Source organism: Heptranchias perlo, chromosome 5 (assembly GCF_035084215.1).
Source record: "Heptranchias perlo isolate sHepPer1 chromosome 5, sHepPer1.hap1, whole genome shotgun sequence".
Classification (NCBI taxonomy): Eukaryota; Metazoa; Chordata; class Chondrichthyes; order Hexanchiformes; family Hexanchidae; genus Heptranchias; species Heptranchias perlo.
This window is the reverse complement of record NC_090329.1, coordinates 104,256,389-104,269,452: the sequence shown is the minus strand read 5'-3', so window position 1 is coordinate 104,269,452 and position 13,064 is coordinate 104,256,389. Positions and strand designations below refer to the sequence as shown.

General features: G+C 43.5%; 1 protein-coding gene across 2 annotated transcripts in view; it reads left to right on the top strand.

Annotated features, from left to right (window-relative positions):
* ascc3 (activating signal cointegrator 1 complex subunit 3) overlaps positions 1 to 13,064 on the top strand; it is a 599,461-nt gene that overhangs the window by 27,348 nt on the left and 559,049 nt on the right. For both annotated transcript variants that reach the window (XM_067984949.1, XM_067984950.1), the window contains exon 3: positions 7,636 to 7,783. In XM_067984949.1, coding sequence (XP_067841050.1) covers positions 7,636 to 7,783 — 148 coding nt within the window. The remainder of the gene's footprint in view (positions 1 to 7,635; positions 7,784 to 13,064) is intronic.

The window sequence follows — 13,064 nt, the reverse complement described above, 5'->3', positions numbered from 1 at the left end:
TATTAAGCTCTCGGTGTCTGACATAAGCTTCCCTTTTTTGCCTTGTCTTATCCTGTATGCTCCTTGGCATCCGGGGGCTCTAGATTTGGGAGTCCCGTCCTTTTTCTTTGTGGGAACATATTTGCTCTGAACCCTCACTATCTCCTCCTTGAATGCCTCCCACTGCTCTGACATTGATTTACCTTCACGTAGCTGTTTCCAGTTCAGTTTTGCCAAATCACATCTTAGCTTAGTAAAATTGGCCTTTCCCCAATTGAGAACTTTGACTCCTGTTCTTGCAAGGAACATAAAAGTGGACTGTAAAAGTTTCTACAAGTATGTAAAAAGAAAAAGATTAGTGAAGACAAATGTAGGTCCCTTACAGCCAGAAACGGGGGAATTTATAATGGGGAACAAGGAAATGGCAGAGCAATTAAACAAATACTTTGGTTCTGTCCTCACAGAAGAGGACACAAATAACTTCCCAGAAATGCTAGGGAACCAAGGGACTAGTGAGAAGGAGGAATTAAAGGAAATTAGTAATAGTAAAAAAAATAGTGCTGGAGAAGTTAATGGGACTGAAAGCTGATAAATCCCCAGGGTCTGATAATCTGCATCTGTACTAAAAGAGGTAGCCATGGAAATAGTGGATGCATTAGTTGCCATCTTCCAACATTCTATAGATTATGGAACAGTTCCTGCAGATTGGAGGGTGGCAAATATAACCCCACTATTTAAAAAAGGAGGGAGAGAAAACAGGGAGCTACAGACTGGTTAGCCTAACATCAGTAGTTGGGAAAATGCTAGAATCTATTATAAAGGATGTGATAATAGGACACTTGGAAAATATCAATGGGATTAGACAAAGTCAACATGGATTTATGAAAGGGAAATCATGTTTGACAAACCTACTGGAGTTTTTTGGGGATGTAACTGATAGAATAGATAAGGGAGAACCAGTGGATGTGGTGTATTTGGATTTTCAGAAGGCCTTTAATAAAGTCCCACACAAGAGGTTAGTGTGCAAAATTAAAGCACATGGGATTGGTGGTAATATACTGGCATGGATTGAAAATTGGTTCACAGACAGAAACAGAGAGTAGGAATAAATGGGTCTTTTTTGGGGTGGCAGGTAGTGACTAGTGGGGTTCCGCAGGGGTCAGTGTTTGGGTCCCAGCTATTCACAATATATATCAATGATTTGGATGAGGGAACCAAATGTAATATTTCCACGTTTGCTGATGACACAAAACTAGGTGGGATTGTGAGTTGTGAGGAGGATGCAAAGAGGCTTCAAGGCAATTTAGACAAGTTGAGTGAGTGGGCAGATGAAGTATAATGTGGATAAATCCGAAGTTATGCACTTCGGAAGTAAACACAGAAAAGCCGATTATTATTTAAATAGTGATAGATTGGGGAATGTTGATGTACACAGGGACCTGGGTGTCCTTGTATACCAGTCACTGAAAGCAAACATACAGGTGCAGCAAGCAGTTTGGAAGGCAAATGGTATGTTGGCCTTCATTGCAAGAGGATTTGAGAACAGGAGCAAGGATGTATTACTGCAGTTATGCAGGGCCTTGGTGAAACCACACCTGGAGTATTGTGTGCAGTTTTGGTCTCCTTACCTAAGAAAGTATATACTTGCCATAGAGGGAGTGCAGCGAAGGTTCACCAGATTGATCCCTGGGATGGCAGGACTGTTGTATGAGGAGAGATCGGGTCGACTCGGCCTGTATTGACTCGAGTTTAGAAGAATGAGAGGGGATCTCATTGAAACATATAAAATTCTGACAGGGCGAGACAGACTGGATGCAGGGAGGATGTTTCCCCTGGCTGTGGGGTCCAGAACGAGAGGTCACAGTCTCAGGATACGATTTCTTCACTCAGGGTGGTGAACCTGTGGAATTCTCTACCACAGAAGGCTGTGGAGGCCAAGTCACTGAATATTTTTAAGAAGGAGCTAGATAGATTTCTGGACACAAAAGGCATTAAGGGGTATGGGGATAGAGGACCAGCCATGATCATATTGAATGGCAGCGCAAGCTCGGAGGGCCGAATGGCCTACTCCTATTTTCTATGTTTTCCATAACTATGCTAATTCTAACTGAATTATGATCACTACCACCAAAATGCTCTCCCACTGATACTCCTTCCACCTGCCCAGCTTCATTCCCTAAAACTAAATCCAGATCTGCCCCCTCTCTTGTTGGGCTTGCTCAAAAAAGTTCTCCTGAATGTGCACTCTACCTTTTTTACACTGATTCTATCCCAGTTAATATTGGGATAGTTGAAATCCCCTACTATTACTGCCTATTATTTTTGCATTTCTCAGAAATATGCCTACATTTTTGCTCTCCTATTTCCCTCTGACTATTTGGGGATCTATAGTACACTTCCAGCAGTATGATTGCCCCTTTTTTGTTCTTCAGTTCAACCCATATGGCCTCATTTGATGATCCTTCTAACATATCATCCCTCCTCATGACTGTAATTGTTTCTTTAACCAATATTGCCACCCACCCCCCCCCCCCACACCTTTTTTATCTCCCTCTCTGTCTTGTCTGAAAACCCTTTAACCAGGAATGTTGAGCTGCCATTCCTGCCCCTCTTTAAGCCATGTTTCAGTAATAGTCACAATATCATACTTCCATGTGTCTACCTGTGCCCTCTGCTCATCTGCCTTATTCACAAGACTCCTTGCATTGACGTATACACCGTTAAGCAAAATGCCAAACTCCTTTATTGTCTATATTTTTCCAGCCTTTGTTTCCTCTGCCTTCCATTTCCAGCTCTGCTTCTCTCCCTTCTGAATCTACGCTCAGGTTCCCATCCCCCCGCCAAGCTAGTTTATACCAACCCCAACAGCAAATCTCCCTGCGACGATATTGACCCCGGCCCTGTTGAGGTGCAACCCGTCCAGCTTGTATCGGTCCCACCTCCCCCAGAACCAGTCCCAATGCCCCAGGAATCGAAAGCCCTCCCTCCTGCGCCATCTCTCCAGCCACTCATTCATCTGCACTATCCTTGTATTTCTGTACTCACTAGCGCATGGCACCGGGAGTAGTCTGGAGATTACTACCTTTTGAGGTCCTGCTTATTAATCTCTTTCCTAACACCTTGAAATCTGCCTGTAGGACCTCATCCCCCTTTCTACCTATGTCATTGGTACTGCTATGGACCGCGACCTCCTGGCTGTTCACCCTCCCGCAGAGTGTTCTGCAGCCAGTTAATAACATCCCTAAACCTGGCACTAGGAAGGCAACATACCATCCTGGAATCACGCCTGCGGCCGCAGAATCACCCATCTGTTCCCCTAACTATTGAATCCCCTATGACTATTGCTTTCCTGACCTTCCTTCCCCCTGCCCCCCCCCCCACCCACACTCCGTACAGCTGAGTCACCCATGGTGCCTTAGACTTGGCTCTGGTTGTACTCGGCCGAAAGCTGGAGCTTGAGCTCCTCCAGCTGATGACACTTACTGCACGTGAAGCCGTCCAGGACAGGAGAAGCATCCTGGACTTCCCATGTGGCACAGGATGTGCATTCCTCCTGCACAAGCAATTGGCATTCCTGCCCTTGACTTTTCTTACCCTATTAAGTATTTCACAAGCAGTTATTTGTACTTGTCAAAATTGCGCTATAAGGGGCTAGAAGCCTGGAAGTGATCAGTGTATATTATACAGTGATTTATGGAAATTTAGTAAATTATGATTCATAACAATAGTATGCGTAGTCCTTGAATTTGAGTACTGTTCATGAAGTGATATCTGCAACTTGATTAAAATTTACCCGAGTGCATCCTTGTTTTCTTGGTAAACCGATGTAATTAGTAGCACTCCTGAGTCTCAATCCATGGTGGTTGCCATAGAATAGCAAAATACTTTGCTAATTTGAAGCGGGTGGATATATTTGCCATTTGATAGGAAGCAGGTGATCAAGAATTTACCCACAAGTTTATTTCCATTTGGATTATGTAGTTTTATGAAATTTTGGGAATAGCAGTATATATTTTTTTTATAATTAAATATCTGAACATTTATTCTGAGCTTTTTAACTGTCTTATTTGCCTGAGGAATGTTTAAGTGAAAACATGAAGCACATTTTTGAGGTCTGCAGTTTTGATTAATCCTGTTACAGCTAAATAACCTTGAGTGCAGCACTTTAGGCTATTTCCTTAAAAAATCTTTTTATTCGTTCATGGGATGTGGGCATCGCTGGCAAGGCCAGCATTTATTGCCCATCCCTAATTGCCCTTGAGAAGGTGGTGGTGAGCCACCTCCTTGAACCGCTGCAGTCCGTGTGGTGAAGGTTCTCCCCACAGTGCTATTAGGAAGGGAGTTCCAGGATTTTGACGCAGCGACAATGAAGGAACGGCGATATATTTCCAAGTCGGGATGGTGTGTGATTTGGAGGGGAACGTGCAGGTGGTTGTTCCCATGTGCCTGCTGCCCTTGTCCTTGGTGGTAGAGGTCGTGGGTTTGAGAGGTGCTGTAGAAGAAGCCTTGGCGAGTTGCTGCAGTGCATCTTGTAGATGGTACACACTGCAGCCACTGTGCGCCGGTGGTGGAGGAAGTGAATGTTTAGGATGGTGGATGGGGTGCCAATCAAGCAGGCTGCTTTGTCCTGGATGGTGTCGAGCTTCTTGAGGGTTGTTGGAGTTACATTCATCCAGGCAAGTGGAGAGTATTCCATCACACTCCTGACTTGTGCCTTGTAGATGGTGGAAAGGCTTTGGGGAGTCAGGAGGTGAGTCACTCGCCGCAGAATACTCAGCCTCTGACCTGCTCTAGTAGCCACAGTATTTATGTGGCTGGTCCAGTTAAGTTTCTGGTCAATGGTGACCCCCAGGATGTTGATTGTGGGGGATTCGGCGATGGTAATGCCAATGAATGTCAAGGGGAGGTGGCTAGATTCTCTCTTGTTGGAGATGGTCATTGCCTGGCACTTGTCTGGCCCGAATGTTACTTGTCACTTACCAGCCCAAGCCTGGATGTTGTCCAGGTCGTGCTGCGTGCGGGCTCGCACTGCTTCGTTATCTGAGGGGTTGGGAATGGAACTGAACACTGCAATCATCACGAACATCCCCATTTCTGACTTTATGATGGAGGGAAGGGCATTGATGAAGCAGCTGAAGATGTTTGGGCCTAAGACACTGCCCTGAGGAACTCCTGCAGCAATGTCCTGGGGCTGAGATGATTGGCCTCCAACAACCACTATCATCTTCCTTTGTTCAAGGTATGACTCCAACCACTGGAGAGTTTTCCCCCTGATTCCCATTGACTTCAATTTTACTAGGGCTCCTTGGTGCCACACTCGGTCAAATGCTGCCTTGATGTCAAGGGCATTCACTCTCACCTCACCTCTGGAATTCTGCTCTTTTGTCTAAGTTTGGACCAAGGCTGTAATGAGGTCTGGAGCCAAGTGGTCCTGGCAGACCCCAAACTGAGTATTGGTGAGTAAGTCACTTTGCTGATTGAGAATAGACTGATGGGGCAGTAATTGGCCGGATTGGATTTGTCCTGCTTTTTATGGACAGGACATAGCTGGGCAATTTTCCACATTGTTCAGTAGATGCCAGTGTTGGAGCTGTACTGGAACAGTTTGGCTGGAGGTGCGGCTAGTTCTGGAGCACAAGTCTTCAACACTACAGCCGGGATGTTGTCGGGGCCCAAAGCCTTTGCTGTATCTAGTGAACTCAGCCATTTCTTGATATCACGTGGAGTGAATCAAATTGGCTGAAGTCTGACTTCCGTGATGGTGGGGATATCGGGAGGAGGCCGAGAGGGATCATCTACTTGGCACTTCTGGCTGAAGATGGTTGCAAACGCTTCAGCCTTGTCTTTTGCACTCACGTGCTGGACTCCGCCATCATTGAGGATGGGGATGTTTACAGAGCCTCCTCTTCCCGTTGTTTAATTGTCCATCACCATTCACGACTGGATGTGGCCGGACTGCAGAGCTTTGATCTGATCCGTTGGTTATGGAATCGCTTAGTTCTGTCTATAGCATGTTGCTTCCGCTGTTCAGCATACATGTAGTCCTGAGTTGTCGCTTCACCAGGTTGGCACCTCATTTTTAGGTACGCCTGGTGCTGCTCCTGGAATGTTCTTCTACACTCCTCATTGAACCAGGGTTGATCTCCTGGCTTATTGGTAATGGTAGAGTGAGGAATATGCCGGGCCATGAGGTTACAGATTGTGCTGGAATACATATCTGCTGCTGATGGCCCACGGCGCTCATGGATGCCCAGTTTTGAGCTGCTAGATCTGTTCTGAATCTATCCCATTTAGCACGGTGGTAGTGCCACACAACACGTTGGATGGTGTCCTCAGTGCGAAGACGGGACTTGGTCTCCACAAGGACTGTGCAGTGGTCACTCCTACTAATACTGTCATGGACAGATGCATTTGCGACAGGTAGATTGGTGAGGACGAGGTCAAGTAAGTTTTCCCCTCGTGTTGGTTCGCTCACCACCTGCCACAGGCCCAGTCTGGCAGCTATGTCCTTCAGGACTCGGCCAGTTCGGTCAGTAGTGGTGCTACCGAGCCACTCTTGGTGATGGACATTGAAGTCCCCCACCCAGAGTACATTCTGTGCCCTTGTTACCCTCAGTGCTTCCTCCAAGTGGTGTTCAACATGGAGGAGAACTGATTCATCAGCTGAGGGAGGACGGTAGGTGATAATCAGCAGGAGGTTTCCTTGCCCATGTTTGACCTGATGCCATGAGATTTCATGGGGTCTGGAGTCCATGTTGAGGATTCCCAGGGCCACTCCCTCCTGACTGTATATCACTGTACCGCCACCTCTAGTTGGTCAGTCCTGCCGGTGGGACAGGACATACCCAGGGATGGTGATGGGAGAGTCTGGCTATGTCAGGCTGCTGCTTGACTCGTCTGTGCGATAGTTGTGCCAATTTTGGCACAAGTCCCCAGATGTTCGTGAGGAGGACTTTTCAGGGTTGACTAGGCATGGTTTGCCTTTGTCGTGTCCGGTGCCTAGTAGTTCGATGCCGGGTGGTCCGTCCGGTTTTATTCTTCTGACTTTTCGTAGAGAGATTTTACGACTGAGTGGCTTGCTAGGTCATTTCAGAGGGCAATTAAGAATCAACCACATTGCTGTGGGTCTGGAGTCACATATAGGCCAGACCGGGTAAGGGCAACAGGTTTCCTTCCCTAAAGGACATTAGTGAACCAGATGGGTTTTTACGACAATCCGGTAGTTTCATGGCCACCATTACTGATGCTAGTTTTTTTTTAATCCAGAATTTTATTTTAATTGAATTTAAATTCGCCAGCTGCCATGGCGGGATTAAATATTAAAGACAAAATAGCTGTTCAGTTAATATCTACACTATTGCATGAACAATACAGTTAAAATTCTGTTCTTGTGCAGTGGCTTCAGATTATTGCAGAAATTATGGCTCACATGTTTATAACATTAAATTATATTTTCCTCATCATTATGAAATCCTAACCCTTTGAGTTTAGGTTTTGTTGAATAGACAATCATTACTAACCCAAATTCGATTTTCTTTCTCTCAATATGGGATATTAATTGCCTTTTTTGTGATACATTTTTTGTTTACTGGCCGGAGGTTGTTTAATTATCTGTCATCTAATTTTATCTCTTTTTCGATGTATTAACATTCACAGACCAAAAGATCAAAGATGAAAGAACGCTTTTACAAGACAGGGTTGGCTTGGAAGAATATAACTCATTTTGTTCAGAATGTGACTAAGAATGAACAGCAAGTTGTCAATGAAGATCTGAAAAGTGTTTTGAAGGCTGCCAGACAGCTTGGTAAGTTAATATGGAGATTGTTTATTGCTAAACTTTTACATAACTGTTAAGTTCAAAAAATATTAGACTGTATACTGGATCATTATTTCAGAAAAGTATAAGCATTTAAAAAAAACTGTGTTTGTGTGGGAGATGCTGGCAAGGCCATGTTTTATTGCTCATCCTTGGTTGCCCTGAGAAGCTGGTAGTGGGCCACACTTTTGAATGCTGCAGTTTTGTGGTAATGGTGCTCCTGTAATAGTGTTAGTGAATTCTGGGATTTTGATCTTGCTTTGATGAAAGAAATGCAATATATCTCCATGTTAGTATAATGTGTGACTCGGAAGTAAGGGTGTTCCCATAACCTTGCTGCTCTTGGCCATTTTGGTGGTGGCGGTCACAGGGCTGGGTGGTGCTGTTGAATTCCTAAAGGAATCAAAATTTAAAGAGTGCTGAATAATGTGAACTGAAAATGTAAATGTGCAGAGGAATAAATTTAATTCTGTAAATGGAGAGAGCTTACAGACTTTAACTCTGGCAATGCAATTAATCAGGAATCTTCCTAGTTATGTTTGAGTATTCACCAAGTTCACAAGTTAACTTTCCGCCCCTCCACGCTGAAGGTGATGGGTTGCGTTCAGTATGTACTTCACCTGTTTATCATGTGAGCTTCGCGAGTGTCAGATTATTTGACAGTGGGAAACATCACAGCTGAGGCTGCTTTTGTTCTCATTTAGCATCCATGTATGCTTGTGCACACGTTGCAGCAGGTGTCAGTGAATAATGAATGGAAATGGTAACCATACCTGATTTTTCTCTTTAACCCTGGGTGCTGAGGCCAATTGTAACTCTCCCACCACTGCCCTGATTGTGATCAGTTAACTTACTACATAGAATCATAGAAAATTTACAGCACAGAAGAAGGCCATTTGGCCCACGTGTCCGCGCCGGCTGAAAATGAGCCACCCAGTCTAATCCCACTTTCCAGCACTCGGTTCGTAGCCTTGTAGGTCGTGGCACTTCAGATGCAAAACCTCAACTCATTTAAAAAGTACCTGGATTTCTGCCTCTACCACCCTTTCAGGCAGTAAGTTTGAGACCCCCACCTCCCTCTGGGTGAAAAAATTTTTTCCTCAGCTCCCCTCTAACCCTTCTACCAGTCACTTTAAATCTATGCCCCCTGGTTATTGACCTCTCGAAGGGAAGTAGGTCCTTCCTATTCACTCTATTTAGGCCCCTCGTAATTTTGTACAGCTCAAGTAAATCACCCCTCAGCCTCCTCTGTTTCAAAGAGAACAACCTCAGCCTATCCAATCTTTCCTCCATAGTTAAAATTCTCCAGTCCTGGCAAGATCCTTATAAATCTCCTCTGTACCCTCTCTAGTGCAATTACATCCTTCCTGCAATGTGGTGACCAGATCTGTACACAGTGCTCAAGCTGTGGCTTAACCAGTGTTTTATACAGTTCCTGCGTAACCTCCCTGCTCTTATATTCTATGCCTCAGCTAATGAAGGAAAGTATTCCATATGCCTTCTTAACCACCTTATCTACCTGTCCAGCTACCTTCAGGGATCTGTGGACATGCACTTCAAGGACCCTCACTTCCTCTACACCTTTCAGTATCCTCCCATTTATTATGTACTCTCTTGCCTTGTTTGCACCCCCCCCCACCCCCCAAAAATGCATTATCACACTACTTCTGATTGAATTCCATTTGCCATTTTTTTGCCCAGCTGACCAGTCCATTGATATTTTCCTGCAGTCTACAGCTTTCCGCCTCACTATCAACCACACAGCCAATATTTGTATTATCTGCAAACTTCTTAATCTTGCCCCTTACATTTAAGTCCAAATCGTTAATATATATCACAAAAAGCAAGGGGCCTATTACTGAACCTTGCGGAACCCCACTGGAAACAGCCTTCCAGTCACAAAAACACCCTCGACCATTACCCTTTGCTTCCTGCCACTGAGCCAATTTTGGATCCAACTTGCCACTCTCCCTTGGATCCCATGGGCTTGTACATTTTTGATCAGCCTGCCATGTGGGACCTTGTCAAAAGCCTTACTAAAATCCATGTAGACTACATCAAATGCACTACCCTCATCTTTGTTACCTCCTTTTAAAAAAAAATTCAATCAAGTTAGTCAGACATGACCTACCCTTAGCAAATCCATGCTGACTGTCCTTGATTACTCCGTGCCTTTCTAAGTGACGGTTTATCCTGTCCCTCAGAATTGATTCCAATAATTTGCCCATCACTGAGGTTAGACTGACTGGCCTGTAATTACTTGGTCTATCCCTTGCATCCTTTTCAAACAGTGGTACAATGTTAGCAGTCCTCCAATCCTCTGGCACCCCGCCTGTATCCAGTGAGGACTGGAAAATGATGGTTACACCTCTGCTATTTCCTCCCTTGCTTCTTTTAACAGCCTGGGATACATTTCATCCAGGCCTTGGTGATTTATCTACTTTGAAAGATGCTATTCCCCTCAATACTTCCTCTTTCACTAAGTTTATCCCATCCAATATTTTACACTCCTCCTCCTTAATTACATTGTCTGCATCGTCCCTCTCTTTTGTGATGACGGATCAGTGTTTCAACAGAAACTAGGCTTTTAAAAAAAAATGTATATTATTAGTACCACCACCACCTTCTCAAGGGCAATTCGGGATGGGCAATAAAATGCTGGCCTCGCCAGCGACGCCCACATCCTGTGAACGAATAAAAAAAAAAGTAGGCACTATGCAAAGGAAAGATTTCAGCTGTTTATTATTAACAGCAAAGTCAGAAACATGTGAATTAAAGAATGCATTTGATTTAATTGTAAAATGGTGAACAATGCAAATCTTCCCTAAAGTTTTTAAAGTTCCTAAACAATTATCAGCAGTGGAGTATCCAGAATTATTTTGGTATTCCTTAAAATACCTGGATCTAATCTTTTGTGAAGTGACTTTTTTTTAGTAAATACTTAACATTTGTTACAAGTTTGAGGGGGGAAGAAAAGTTTATTATACCTACAAACAATATAGTGTTCTAGTCAGACCAAAGCTTGACTGTGTCCACTTCTGGTCTCCAGAATGATCCCTAGTGTTAGGAATCGGCCTTATGTGGGAAGACTGGATAAAAATTTGGCTCTTTAGTTTCTTTCAAAGTTAATTAGAGATGACTTTAGATAGCAAATAGTATGGAAAAGATAAATCTGAAAAATTGCTTCAAACTAAATTGAGAGTAGTTGAATGGGACGTAGGTTCAAACCAGTAAAAGGCAAATTTAGGACTGATGTCAGGAAGCTCTTCACACAGTCTCATATGTGCCTAGAATGGACTTCTGGGTGGAGTAGTGCAAGCTGGCTACATTATAACAGTGACTACTTCAAAAATACTTAATTGGTGGTGAAGGGTTTGGGATGTCCTGAACACATGAAAGGCGCTATATAAACACAAGTTCCTCTTTATCACACATTCAGAAAGATAAGTCTCTGGTATATTAAAACTTGAAACAAAACACCTCTGTTTTCCTAAAGTAGTAACGGTCTGAGTCCCGTCTATCCCATCCTGCATAAAAGGGGAAGTTACATTCATATCACCTTAAAGGGTATGATTCATTTCATTATAAAATATCCCCCTCACTTTTTATATTGGAAAAAGATAGACTTATGAAAATCTGTTTTGACTTTTTGGTTTTAAAAAAAAGTGTTGCTCTGAATCTCTGGGCAATAGTATGGGGTTTCAGGGCCCCATGGCTTTGGATCAGCTCTTGGGCTGGAGCCACTCCAGGGTGCATGGGAACATACCCATTGGTGATGTCATAGAATGAACAAGTGTGTCGAGTGACTTGACCTTGAGTGCTTTCTAGCAGGTAAAGCTTTTTGTTTTTTTTTTAAAAGGCATCAAACCACAGCTCCATTTCTGGCTCAACAAGTTTCTACAGTGTATAGTTGTGTCATATAAAGCAAGGAGGTCTCTGGCTCAATACCCAGCCTCTCAAACAGACACATGCTCTTCATTAGTTCATATTTTAACTTTGAGAGATCAGACCTGATACAACACTTCATGTACGGCTAAACAAAGCTTTTTATCATTTGTACGACTAGATCTTCTGTGGCATTGTTCATGAATAGTCTGGGACCTGGGGTGAGATATTGAATTATCACAGCCCTGCTGCAGCTTAAGCATGACAATGGTTCAATCATCAGTGTAATACACCAAATTAATGAGGTAAAAATATTACATGTACAGAAAAATACAGCCCCCCAGCCATATTTGGAATGTTACTTACTTTACAAAACTTGTTACAAATGCAAGTAAATGTTATTTTCTCTCCAAAACAACTTATTTCTGCTTATACTTTATTTCAGTCTATTGTACTGTATACTAAATAGCCCCCTATAAGTGGGAAAAACTTTCCTCGGCAGTGATACACAGTGACATTTCAGCAAAAGCCACAAATCCACTGATAAGTAAGGAGGGAATAATAGACAAGTATTTGCAACTGACCACTGGATGATACCAGACTATTACAAATTCGAACCTGCTGAAGATACCTTCTTCGGTGGCATCAGTTGCTCCTGAGCATCTTTGTGGGAGTTGATTCACACTGCCCTATATTTAATTGTAATATAGAAACGATAGTATCCCCTTGCGATCTGAATCAGATATGCATATATTTCGCACATACACTGCATCAATCTCTCCAAAGGTGGACCAAACAAACATTTGGCTAGACGAGCCTGATATGAATCAATAAACTGCTTTATTTCAGTTATGATATGGAGATGCCGGTGATGGACTGGGGTGGACAAATGTAAGGAATCTTACAACACCAGGTTATAGTCCAACAAATTTATTTTAAAATCACAAGCTTTCGGAGATTATCTCCTTCGTCAGATGAATGAATGAAAAGGTTCTCAAATCGCATATCTTATACTATGTTGGGACAGCATCACACCAATCAAAAGGTGTCGTTGTTATTCAAACAGGCCAGTCACGGAGAACAGCACGTCCCAGTACACTAGATATACATTGTGTCTATTATACAGGCAGGCAGAAAGAAACTCAAAATGGCAGAGAGAGAGAGAGAGAGAGAGAGAGAATTTAAAAAAACATATAATTTTTCCCCCCCAAATTCGCACCCCAATACGCCACCATTTTCATGCACAAGTTCGAGCACGACTTCTTCACTGCACAGGACCTCCAACCAACGCTATACACCAGATACATCGACGACATTTTCTTCCTATGGACCCACGGCGAAGAATCACTGAAGAGACTACACGATAACATCAACAAGTTCCATC